General features: G+C 39.5%; 1 protein-coding gene across 1 annotated transcript in view; it reads left to right on the forward strand.

Moving 5' to 3' along the window:
• The window catches only part of PIGK (phosphatidylinositol glycan anchor biosynthesis class K), a 64,429-nt gene that overhangs the window by 10,531 nt on the left and 41,076 nt on the right, over positions 1–12,822 (forward strand). Inside the window, exon 9 of the mRNA XM_064428581.1 lies at positions 2,890–3,062. Coding sequence (XP_064284651.1) covers positions 2,890–3,062 — 173 coding nt within the window. The remainder of the gene's footprint in view (positions 1–2,889; positions 3,063–12,822) is intronic.

The following is a 12,822-nucleotide window of genomic DNA, read 5'->3' on the forward strand; positions in this document are numbered from 1 at the left end:
GAACTAGGTGATCTTTAAGGTCTCTTCCACCCCACACCATTGTGTGATCTGAGTTGTGATCTGCACGCATTTCAGCAAATGTGACCACTTAACTTTGAGTCTGTGCTTTTCAAGGCTTCATCTAAGAGTTCCAAAATGACATATGGTTAGTCCATGGTAAAGATATAAACCTGGTTTGTTGCCAGCAGCTGCAGGAGGTACTCTGGCACTGGAGGTACTCTATCCAGCTCTCCAACTCTGATTTTTTAAGTTTAAATTAATGCTTTCCAAGATCAGGGTAACTTACATTGCTCACTACCTAGCTTTAAAATTAAATGATCTTCAGTTGTTTGATCTTCTGATCTGTCTAATGTCTTCTCTTTGTGAAGTACTGTGTATTTGTTACACCACTTCTATCCTGTTACTTCTTTACTTTTCTCTAACCACTCTTGAAACAGCTTCTCTTCACATCACCTAGAATTTGGATATTGCATTCCTGCAAAGAATGATACATAATTTTTCATAATCCACTCCACCTACTCCCCACCTGCTCCATCTGTGTTGCTAAGGGATTGCATAAAGCTGTGCAAATGACTGACTATAGGTTTGATCACAATTCCCTGAAAATAAAGACTACATTGAAATGTCATACATTTGAACTTTTAAAATAAGATTCAAATTAATTTCTAATTTAGATGTCATTTGTCATAAAATAGCTAAATTGTTGTTAGAAAAGTTAAGATAACAAAGTTGGGGAAGTTCTTTAGCTCTGAGAAGTTTTAAAAATTTGGAAAATATTAATATAGGAAAAAGTGTGCTTAACTTAGCCAGTGTTTCCCTTTTCCTTTTTTTTTTTTTTGTCAGAAGACCTTGGTTATTATTGTTAGTTTGCTGTGGTATAATTGGTTTGCAGTCCTTTCTCAGAGTAGTAGTGGATGGCTAGGTTTTTAACACTGAAATTTTCTTCTCACTGCCACTTAATATTTTTGTTCAAATTCATATCAATGTTGTGGCAGTAAACTGTTGTTAACTGTTGTGGGACAGGTTAGAATTAGTTGGGTGCAGTATCAGTTTCCCACTTTCAGTGCTGATGCAGTTTTTTAGGACATTCATACTCTCAAAACCTTGGCAAGAGACTTAATTGTATAACTGCAGCATAAATTTATGTTTCAAATAGTGGGATTAAAACAAATACTTTTTATAGTTTAGTTCAGAGACTTAGTTTTTGTGTTTGTGTCCTTAATTGGAGCAAAGCTGGAGAAAATTGATAGCGTTTTAGTGAAAATGAAAACTGTAAAGAGTTTGTGTGTGTGCATTAACAAATGGCTTTTGTATGGAAGCATGATGCTGATGAGTCTAGTTCATTTTCACCACAGGGAGGATAGCAAGGTTTGATTTGCTCCATCTTTTCTTTAGCAACGGTGTGATAGCAGCCAGCAAGAGAGTTGGGAATTGTTAAAATAAGAGCTAAGTGTATATGTGTGCTTGTATGCTTCAGGTAAAGGTGAAAGTGAGCTGAGGTCTCTCTGGACAAGCAGCCTAATGCCATATGCTTACAGGCTTGGGCTAAAAAGGGATAAAAGAGAAATTGGAATAGAGCAGAGGGGAGGAATGGGGAGGTAGAATCTGTCCTCTATGAAGAAAAGCCAGATAGATTGTTTCCTCTATGGGAAACTTTTTGTAATGTAGGGCTCTGTTGTCCAAAGAGAATGAGGAGCAAAAACCTGTGTATTTGTGTCAGGCTGAGCACAGTATTGCTGCTGGAAGTATGACTTGAGACTCAGAAGTTTTTGTCAGTCATAGTCTGGGATAATTCACATTGTATTTGCACTGAGCTGATTAGGACCTGTGGTTTTGTCATGAGGATGTAATCTTGTCAGAGCTGACCCATGGTGTAATTTAGGTATATGAGCTCTAGTTCCTATGGTTGATGGACCTGTTAGTGAAAATCACTCGGAAAAAGTAAGATTAAGAAAGATGAGCACCCATGTGGAGAGTGCCATTCTTAGTCCTGTATGTTAAATCTCTTGTGTAGAACGTTCTGCATGGCTGGAATGTGAAGGTGAAGGACTCACATACCCTGCACTGTTACCAGGTGATCTGTGTTGTGGCAGGCGTGGTAGGACTTCTGCAAAATGGCTTTGTGTCCAACATGCATTTGTATTGCTGGGTACATAACAAACCTATTACTTAATAGGTGTTCTTAATGCTGCAACAAATCTGTTCCTTCTGCTTTTGTTAGTGCTGGTTTTGTCTTTCAGGTGTTGCAGTGTGTGCAGAATGTAGGGGATCTGATATGTAGACAAAATACATGGATAAAATAAATAATAAGGTTTGTAGGTGTCACAGGATATTTGTGAATTTAATGTAAATAAAACATTTTTGGTATTTGAATATACTGTGCATTAATTTGTAGGCTATAAAGTAGAAACAAGACTGTTGTGGTTTTTTCCCCCATCAAAATGTAAATTTTTGCTTCTTTATGAAGCCTTCAACGTAGCTGCTTATCAAAGCTTGTTTAATTTTGCATGCTTCCCTTTGGTAAATATGAAGAATTTATGCCCACTTGTGATTTCTGGAAGGTTATAGTAGCATTGCTGCATCTATATTCAGCAATATATTTGTGCGTTTATCAGTTAGATGTAATGGATGGTTGGCTTTCACAGGAGCATTTTTAAACTCCAGTGGCATTATTGTAAGGAAAAAGGTTTTCAGAAATGCTTAATCAAGATGTTTATGCATTTTAATGTGTTTTTTCAACCACTGTTTTCAGCTGTGGAGCTTACACTGAAATCATTACAAGTTATATGTATTCTTTTTCTTTCTTTTTAACAGTGGTTTCATTCTGGGAGGTCTGTGTAGAGAGTGTTGAATGAAGGACAGGATGTGATTGTCCATCTTGGTTTCCAGTTTCAGGTCTGTCCAAAAAGCTTGTGTGTTTCCACGCCTGGGCACCGAACAGACCTGTTCCAGCGAGACCCTCAGAACGTGCTGATCACAGACTTCTTCGGCAGCGTCAGGAAGGTGGAGATCACCACAGAGACACTCGCCTTGGACCGGGACGTGGCTGGCTTGGAAAGCAAGTGAGTGGTCATTGTTTAGACCTGAGTTGTATAGCTTTGTGCACAAAGTTGTTTAACTGCCAAGGAAAAAGAACTCTGACTTCCTGTCATTTTTTACAAGGAGTCAGGGGGTTAAATGTGGACCTCCTACTGTCATGAAGTTGTCAGCTGAAAACTTTGTTTAAAAGTGCCCACTCCTTTCCTGACCCTTGTAAATAAATGCTGCTTAAGACCAAGGTGTGGATGTCAACAACAACAGAAGTAGTTTAGATTTTCTTTCTTCCTTAACATTTCTTCTTTAGCGCTTAAATATTTTGTTACTGCAATTTCTGCTTGTGGTAGTTTGCCCCCCCAGATAAGCTTTGAGTATAAGCCATCAGATTAGGTGTTCAATAGCTAATGCTTTTTAATAAATGCTTTGTTTCAGTTCTCTGAATTCTCTGGCCTTTGACATTATTCTGTCCTGAGAATTTCTGTACCTTAGATGCAGTGATTCATTTGATTAAAATTGCTGGTGCAAGTTCATTGATTGAAGTTGTAAGAGGGCTTCCATTATTTTGTGGATGAAGAAAGAAGTATAAACTTCTTTGTATTTTTGGGATTGTGTTGCCACCTATTGGGAAGATGTAAAGGAAGATGTGCTTGTTCTGTAGGATTTATTTAGCATTGTACTTCCATTTCTGCTGTGTCTTTTGTGCTTGATGATACTGCCCTGTATGAGGGGGAAGCAAAGGATTGAAATATTGTGTCGTATCAGGGACTAAATACTTTTCAACACATAAATTTATGTAAATTCTTGTCTGCCTTGTTGTTTACTGTTGCTCAAGCCTGTGGATGGCAGTTTTATTTATTTTAGAGGTAATAGTAACTCTGGTCCTTGTCATTATTAACATCCTTGCAAGGTTTAGTGTATTTCAAATTTTACTTTCATACTGTATTTATATCTGGATCATATGCATTAGTACATACCATATAAATCTTAAGCTAGTTTTGTGATTCCTTAGTATAGAACAGTACTTAGTGACACTAAATTTGTTTTTTCACTAGTGAATAAAAAAGCTCTTGGCAAGTAACAGATACTTTTTCTACAAGAACTAGTTACTCTGTTTTTTTAAAGAATGTTATGAACATTACACACACCTATTTCTGAGGGTGTTGAGAGAGATTTCTTGAAGGAAATATTTTCAAGATTTCTTCTTGAAGAAGAAATTACATAATTTTTGAATAGGTGCTACCACTGATTGTCCCAAAATAATGTAAGACTGACTCCTGAATGAAAGAATATGAGTGCTTATTCTTAACCCTCTCAGTGTCAGTTAAACCATTTGGTGCCTTTTGGGAATGTGATGGCTGTTGACACTCTGAGATGAAAAAGCTGGGGAAGGATGGGGCTATCACAGCCTGGTTTATTATTTTTTGTTTCATTAGGAGAGAACTAAATTAAAAAAAAAGTGAAATAATCCTTCCAAAATAGTAATGAATACTCTTGTTCATGCCCAACATTATTTTAAAAGCCCTGATGAAGCAGTACAAAGAAATAGAGAATTGAACTTGAGCCCTTAAGAGTTTGTAAGATTTATTGACCAAGAGGTATCTGATAGATCACAAGTATATGCTGCTAGTGCATCAGCAATTATATTACATTGGTTACTGAGTGTGAGGATGTTATTGGTTTAATATTTGATGAAGTCTCAAGGCTTCATTCCTTTATGAATTATGTCCTCTGTTTTATTCTTCCCTCAATGTTAGCTTGATACCTTTTTTCTTCCCCTTTTACATACTGGTGGCAGTAGAATGCTACAGAATGTTTCTGTTACAGAACATAGCCAGAAAATGAAATCCAGGCCTCAACTCTGACACAGTCTTAAGTAGTCTGTGTTAGATCTGATTTGTTTGTTTTAAAGCTGTAGGAGTCACAGGTGCAGATAAGGACATCAAAAGCCAAATGAACAAAAGAGGTAAACCACTGATTACACAGATTATGGGTAAGGAAGATGCTGTCATGTGAGGCATGAACATGTAGCAGGATTGTACTGCTGGCAGACTGTTCAAGTTCTCATCTTGCCCACTGCTGTGACTTTGCCAAATCTTCTCAATAGAAGTTTGTTCTTTTGTTACACAATTGCTTAGCAATTACTTGGTTGTACAGATCCGCTCCCAGGCGCAGCGTGAGCCATAGCTGTGCAACCAGATCAGAACTGGCAGCTTCATGTGGAGCTCGTGCCGTGACATTTGATGAGTGAAGCCTTTGAAGTTTCCTCTGGCTTGGGCTGAGGCTCATACAGAGAACAACTACTAATTAACCAAGAGAAGAGGCTTTCTTTCTATCCATGTAGTGGTAGGTGAATATTTGCGAGCAAAAGCTTTAAAAAATAAAGAGAAGGTTCCTCTGCTGTTTCCTTTCTTCATAGCTGTTTCAGTCTAAGCTGTGTTCACTTCAAAGGGCTTGTTCTGCAGCTGCCTCAGTCCTGACAGGATCTGTAGCTGCCAATTTTAGCAGAAAATCTGACAGTCTAGAGGTTCTGAGGCTTCAGATGGTTGTGTTTTGTCTAAATCCCCATGCAAGTGCAAAAAGTCAACATTAAGGAGTAGAAGAAATCCTGCTTCTTTGGAGGAGGAACCTTGCAGGTTTTGGAACATCTAATAAATTAGGAGTGTGTGTCTTTTAAACTTGGATTGTAACTGTACAGCCAGTTGGAACACTTTATCCTTTTCAGTTCTTGTCATGAGGAAAAGACCTGTATCAGCAGAAAGTGTTGGTAAAAATTGGGATGAATATTTCCCTTGAGGGTAGTAAGGAGAGAATTAAAGACAGCATCATATAAAACCATCCTAATTTCATTTCTTTTGAGAATTAGGCTTTTGTATTTAATGCTTCTATTATGAAGAATTGTGATTCTTCACTACTGGCAGTGACTGTTTTCCTAAAAATAAATAAATTGGTCACTTCTGTTAGGAGGGATGCTTGTAACAGGCTAATTATGAGTAATTGGTTTGTTTGCAGACTATTACTAACTAATGTTCTCTCCATCTATTTTATGTGTGTGTGTTGGTATCTCTTTCCTGTCCTTTCTTCTTTTCCACCACCTATTTTCAATTTCATGTGCTTAATAATTAAAGCTGCGGCTGTGTGGTCCTGCAGCCTTGGGGAACTTACTTTATGAACCCATAGGTAATTTGTTTATTTGGCAAGTAGATGCTGCTCAGCTCAGAGCGCTTTCCTTTAAGAATGTCCGGGTTTGTTCCGAGATCCCCGCTCTGTCTGTACCGGGTGCCACAAATGTGTAGTTCTTTCACGTTTCAGAAGTCACTTTCAGGACTAATTCTGCCAGCTGAACTGCGGGACAGTTCCCGGTTCCTGGCGGGAGTCCCGCTGCTCCCGGCCGGCGACGGCAGGTGGCGGCAGCGCGCCGGAGCGGAGCGGAGCGGAGCGCGCCGGGCGGGACCGGGACCGGGGCTGGGACAGGGACTGTAACCGGGACAGGGGCTGGGACCGGGACAGGGACTGTAACCGGGACAGGGAGCTGTAACCGGGACCGGGGCTGGGACAGGGACTGTAACCGGGACCGGGGCTGGGACAGGGACTGTAACCGGGACCGGGGCTGGGACAGGGACTGTAACCGGGACAGGGAGCTGTAACCGGGACCGGGGCTGGGACAAGGACTGTAACCGGGACCAGGGCTGGGACAGGGACTGTAACCGGGACAGGGAGCTGTAACCGGGACCGGGGCTGGGACAGGGACTGTAACCGGGACAGGGACTGTAACCGGGACAGGGACTGGCACAAGGACTGTAACCGGGACCGGGGCTGGGACAGTGACAGTGGCTGTAACCATGACCGGGACCGGGGGTCCCGCCGTGCCCGCCCCACGCCCCGCTCTGCAGGATCCCTTCGGAATCAGGCGGGTGTGGAAACGGGGAGTTCCACTTGGTTCGGTGGAAATTCAATGGGACAATGGGAGGTTTTTTATCTTATTTTCCACTAAGTTTGGATTTTGTAGTCCATGTGCTTTTTAATAGCCTACAAGTAATTAAAGAAATGGGTGAGCCAGTACTTGCTGTTAAATATTATTGCTGGATTTCCTAATGTATTTTAAAGTATTTATTTCTAAAATATATTTTATTTATAAAATATATTTTGTTTGCTTACATAAAGATAGGTCAATATATACACAGATATATATACACAGGCTCTTATACCTGCTAGTGTAAAAGAATTTTTCAAGGTAATACAACTGAAATTATTATGAAGACTATAGAAGGAAAAATTGCATAGGAGGGCACAATGTCAACCATCATAATGTTGGTATAAAATAAATAAGGATGACTGACAATATCGAAAGGAACTGCACGTATAAATTGTGTTGGGAAGATTTTAAATACACTAAAGTGCTGTGCTTGTTAATTACATACCCTGTCTAGCAAGGTATTTTAAAAAGCAGCTTTGAACAATTCATTTTTATTCCTTTGAAAGGATTTTTGACCATGCATTTTAACAGATACTGGTTTTTTTTGGTAATAAAAAAAAGTTTTTGTTTCAAAACTGTAGCTCTTGTCTCAGATTTTCTTTGGTGATTTTTTTCTCCCCCTCTTCCTCCAAATTTTGTTCCATGTGTGAATCCTGTATTTTTTCTATGAGAAACCTTCAACTGTTGTGCTTCTATCATTTCATGTTTTCAGTACAATACTGCTTTGTTGAACCTATATATAGTTAGTTAGTTCTAGGTATAATTTTAATTGGCAAAGAAACCTCTTGGTCTGTAGAGGTGCCATGAAGCACATGCAAGTCAATGGCAGTATTTTATTGATTCAGCTTTTGAATCAAGTTCAGTACCTTTACATTCTTCACAGGTGACTTAGATTTGCCAGTTGACTTGGGCACGTATATTGTTAGGCAGTCTGACATTGTTGCATGGCAGATTTAGTGGGAGATCTTAAGTATATCTAGTAGATTTTAACATCATCTAGACAGCTTGAGAATATCTAGATATCACAGGATATTTGATACAGGGTTTTTATTTTGTTCTCCTTTATTCATTCCTTTTTATACCTTCCTATTTAAAATTCTTATTTTGTTTCATTATTTCTTCTTCATCTCTTCTCCCTGTGTGATCTTTACCTGCTATTATTTTTGCAGTTGAGCAGGCTGCTTTATAATTGCAGTCTCCTGAAGTGCTTGTTATTCTTTCTAGTGCTATTTATATGGAGGTCCTGGCTTGATCTTCTTGCTTTGCTGCCCAGGTGCTAAATAAAAATTAATGTCTGTTCCTAGTGGTATTCTGTAGCTGTGTGCTCTATGTTGCTGCTGAAGAAGACCATGAAAACAGCTGTAGTATTTGGCATCAGTCTGACCAGGAAATATTTTCATGTAATTTTGGCATGTTTTCAGCACTGTGAGATAGCATGGGAATTTCAATAAAACTGTATTACTATTATTTGCTTCCTGTCAGAAGTACCAGAGCTGCTGTTGATGTTTGTTAGGACGCCCTTCTTGTGTGATTTCTAGCAGAGTGAAAAAACAGGGGTGAAGAGAGGCAGACCTCTGGAAGCAGTGACTGTGGAACTCTTAGGTCTTTGGAATTTAGAGGCCAAGCTCACATAAACATTTGTTATGCCCTAGAAATGAATCTGTGCACATAACTGTTAAATTTCTAAGGCTCAAGCAGCATTAATGCTTTTTAAAAATACAGTATTAAGCCATATGCAAATGCTTTTAGTCTTTGCTGGTTTTCATATTGTAAAAAAACTTACCCTTGATTTTTTTGAGCACCTGAGGGATGACCTTCTGGATGGTCAGAAATTTCTGCCTCTGAAAATTCATGTCTTGCCCAAAGCTGTGGAGGGAAAGGGGAGTACCTTTGTATTTATATAACAATGGTTAAAAGACCATAAACTGATCTTGGTCTACAACTTCCAGCCCTCTCAATAGGAGGGATCTTTCTCAGGTCAGGTGTTTGCTGGACCAAAGCTCTCATCATAGAGCTGTTACGTTTATTACTGAAATGCAAGTCCCTGAAGCCCTGTTGTTGGTTTTGGTGAGCTGCATGATGGTCTGGAAGATTGAGATGTGTCCCTGCTTGTTTCTGAAGGCTCTGTTACGCTCACAGAGGTTATGCTGCTCAGTGGGCACACTGAGACCTAGTTCTGTAGCAAAGAAGTGAAATGTTAGTTGTGAAAGAAGAGCTGAACTCTAAAAAAAAAAAAAAAAGCATTGCATTATTGCCAGGCATGTCTTTTCTATCCAGCTAGGTCTTTGAATAGACCAGTGCAAATTTCTGATATCAGGGGAGCAAGAAAGTCACAGCTGCATCAAAGGATGGGAAGAAAACTAGAGGTGATTACAAAAGGTGATTCTGATCACATAAAGCACTGGATTTACAGATGGCATGCTGAGCACTGTTTAGTATTACTTTATAAAATGAGATTGTTTTATGTGTTTGGTCAAAAGTATCAGAAATCTATAGAAACAGATGCTGAATACATCTACTGAAGTGCCCAAGCTACTGTTAAGATTATTTTATAAAATTTGTAGGATGGCGAAATATTAACTCTCTGGTGAGATTGATCTTTCAGGAAAAGACAGTAATATTGTAAACAAAGAATTTACTGCAAAATGGGATTTATTCAGCATTTTTGCAGGCAGAAGCTGATTGCATGAAGGGTTTGTTATTGGTAAATACCAGGAGAAACAAACAAGCAATAATGAAGCACAATAGTCTTTTGTATCCCTTGAAGCAGAGCAAGCACAGAAAGGGTGAAAGCAGGATACATAGGGAGCTGGAGGAATACCTGTTCAGGGGCTGGATATGTTGTATCTTTTGAATCCTAGTAAACTTAATTGCATTTGGCTCCAGTTTACTATTTGGAGATTCCTGGGATGGCAACTGTGGATGTTCAGGTTTTACAGAGTGGTGACAGCCCACCTCTGCTCTGCCAGTTAAATTTGGCACAAGTTTATATGATATTGAAAAAGAGCAGAAAAGGTTGAAACCCCCTTAATCATCTGCCCAGAGATCAGAGCTAATTTGGAACACAAAGACAGGCAGGATTTCTCTTTCACAAAATGAACTGGGAGTTGCTGCTCTGGGTGTAAGTGTGAAGATGTGTTCATATTCTGTAATGTAGCACCAGAATTTATTGCAAACTGAAATTACTATTTTGTCTATGTAACCAAAATATTAATATGTTTCTTGTGGATGCAGAAATGGTTCAAATCAGTCGGCTCCCAAAATACATAGATTGAAACCATGATGTTTAGGGAATTCCTCTTTCACTTTGTACATACGAATTAAATTAGTGAGCACTGCATTACTTGAACAGCATTTTGGTGACAGGAAGGAATGAGAATTTAGAAGCAAGTTTGGAGAAGGAGAATGTGTCTTCTTCCCACCTCAGCCAAGTGTTGAGGCAAGAATAGTTCAGTCCAGCAGTTCCCAAGAGAAGGCAAGACCACAATGGAGGCTAGAATCTCCTTTCCTGTAGGGAAGGGAAGAATAATTGTTGGGCATTGGTGTACAAAGTTGCTTTAGAATAAATTCCTTGAATTATATGATAGCCATTTTAAATTTCCCTTCCTACTAGTTAAAAAAGTTGCTGAAGTGTAGCTGATGTACTTGAGGGTGCTTCCAGCAACACTGGAAGCTTGGAAAGGTCATGGATGTGGACACATTTCCAGTTGGTGGTGGAGGGTGGGAGAAAAAAAAAGTAGTTTTTGTATATAGTTGTACATGTTCTGCAAACAGAGGGATTCCATTCTGGTCACAGTACTAAGGGAATGGTTTATCAGAAACTGAAACAATTAAAAATGTTGCACTTTCCTCCTGCCTTCTGTTGCTGGATTTTTAATTTTACAGTGGTACTTTCTGTGTAATTCTCTGTGTAATTGCTATGTGAAAAACATACAAAAAAGTCAATTCTGAAGGGATCAGATGCAGAGGAAGAGACAGAATAATACTATTATATTGGTATGATTTTAGACACTGATTGAAGGATAAGGAAAAGCTCTGCTAATCTTTTGGATTAATCTTCAACAGATGATAATCTTTAAATTGATCTTATGCTTTCACTATTTCTATGTTTCATGTCTCAATATTTAAAATTGTTCATTAGTCTGTTGGGTTTTCAGCAGTCAGTGATAAATGACACATGCTAGGATTCATACAGCATCAGAATGTGTGGAAGGTACTTGGTAGAAGTGGGTTACCTCTTGTACTTATTCTGAAAAGTGTTTGAAATCATATTTAACATCAGGAATCTGAGTACCCTCATCAAGTTAACCATTGCTGAAAGTGGGTTTGCTGTCCTGGGACACTGAATGTTCTTAGGCCAAAGCTGGGTGCATTTGTCCTGCTCAGGAAAGCCAAGGTGGCTGTCAGAGCAGGCCACTGAAAGGCATCTCCGGACGCCGTGGCTGCGCCGTAGCGGTTCCCGGGCGCTTTGCTCGCCTCTCGCACTCTGCTGTCATGGCAGATCTGCTGCCCTCGCTGGGAGGGGAAGGGGATGCACTGCAAGGAGAGCAGATGCTCTGTGTGCTCCTCTCGGAGGGCTCTGTGGCACAGGGGCAGGGCTGGGCTGTCAGGCTGAGCAGCTCCGCTCACTGCAGTTTGCTCAGACCCCACCTGGGCTCTCAGAGGGACGGGAGGCTGGGGCTGCTGGTGCCAATCTGTTCTCCCCATGGCTGCCTTCCTGGAACTGCAGTCCAGGGCCACTGCTCTGCTGGCAGAAGCTTTCCAGAACTGGCTTGCAGATAGATTATCCATCTGAGTTTCCTCCCAAGCAGCACAGTGCTCTGAAGGATAGGAATGGTTAGATCTTCTATGCCATCAGAAAGTGTACCTAAGTGTAAACTGTTTGAAAGGAGTAGATAAGAGGATATTTTTCTTCTCTTTCCACAGTAATTATTTAAACTTGACAGGTGGGGTAGTCCATATAATATTATAGTTGTATTAAATAATTGGAGTGAGATAAAAATCAGAAAGGGTTACTTGTATTCTGAGATGGCTCCTGGTCCTGTGTAATCTGCAAGTGAGACAAGTTACCATAGACATGCTCGAATATTTCAGTAGTATTTTTGTGTTTGAAATAGTAGGCCAAAAGTTACAGCTCTGAATAGTTAACAATTTGTAACTCTTTTTAGTTTGGGAGAATATAGTGAACTCTGTAGTTGCTCCTAGGTTTATCTCAATTTAACTGTAACATAATATTTAAGCTTCATAATTCCCCACTGGCTAGTATTTTTTTTTCTGTTGGTTACTTAAGAGTCTGAACCATGACTTCCTGCTAGAATAAAATAGGAATGAAGACTTCTTGCTGTAGGTCTAAATTTTAGCTGGGGAATTGGAGCAGAACAGCCACTAAGTGAAACTGCTCTAAATCTCAGCCATAGAGGACGTAACCTCTGTTTCTTCCTCAGCTGTAAAATAGAGTGCCCTTGTTCCTTTTTCCTTTGTGTGTGGTTTCCTTCTGATATAGTTTTTACTAACAGGTACTTTATTATGAAATATTCTGAGCTGACTTCTATCTTATTAGATGCTTATGGATGTCTCCATAAAAATATATGGCATATCTGTAAAATGGATAAATCTGCACTCTGCCGTAATGTTTTAAGACTGGAAGCCTTGTGCACACAAAAAATGTGGTTAGATAGAAAATTGTCCTTAAATCAGAATATTTCTATGTGGTTTGCAAATCCAGTGGCGCTGCTGAAAAATACTAGGCTTTTTATTAATCTGTGGGCTTATAAAGTAATTTAGGAAGGACAAGAGAAAATACTAGCTAGCTG

This window comes from Passer domesticus, chromosome 7 (assembly GCF_036417665.1).
Source record: "Passer domesticus isolate bPasDom1 chromosome 7, bPasDom1.hap1, whole genome shotgun sequence".
Lineage (NCBI taxonomy): Eukaryota > Metazoa > Chordata > Aves > Passeriformes > Passeridae > Passer > Passer domesticus.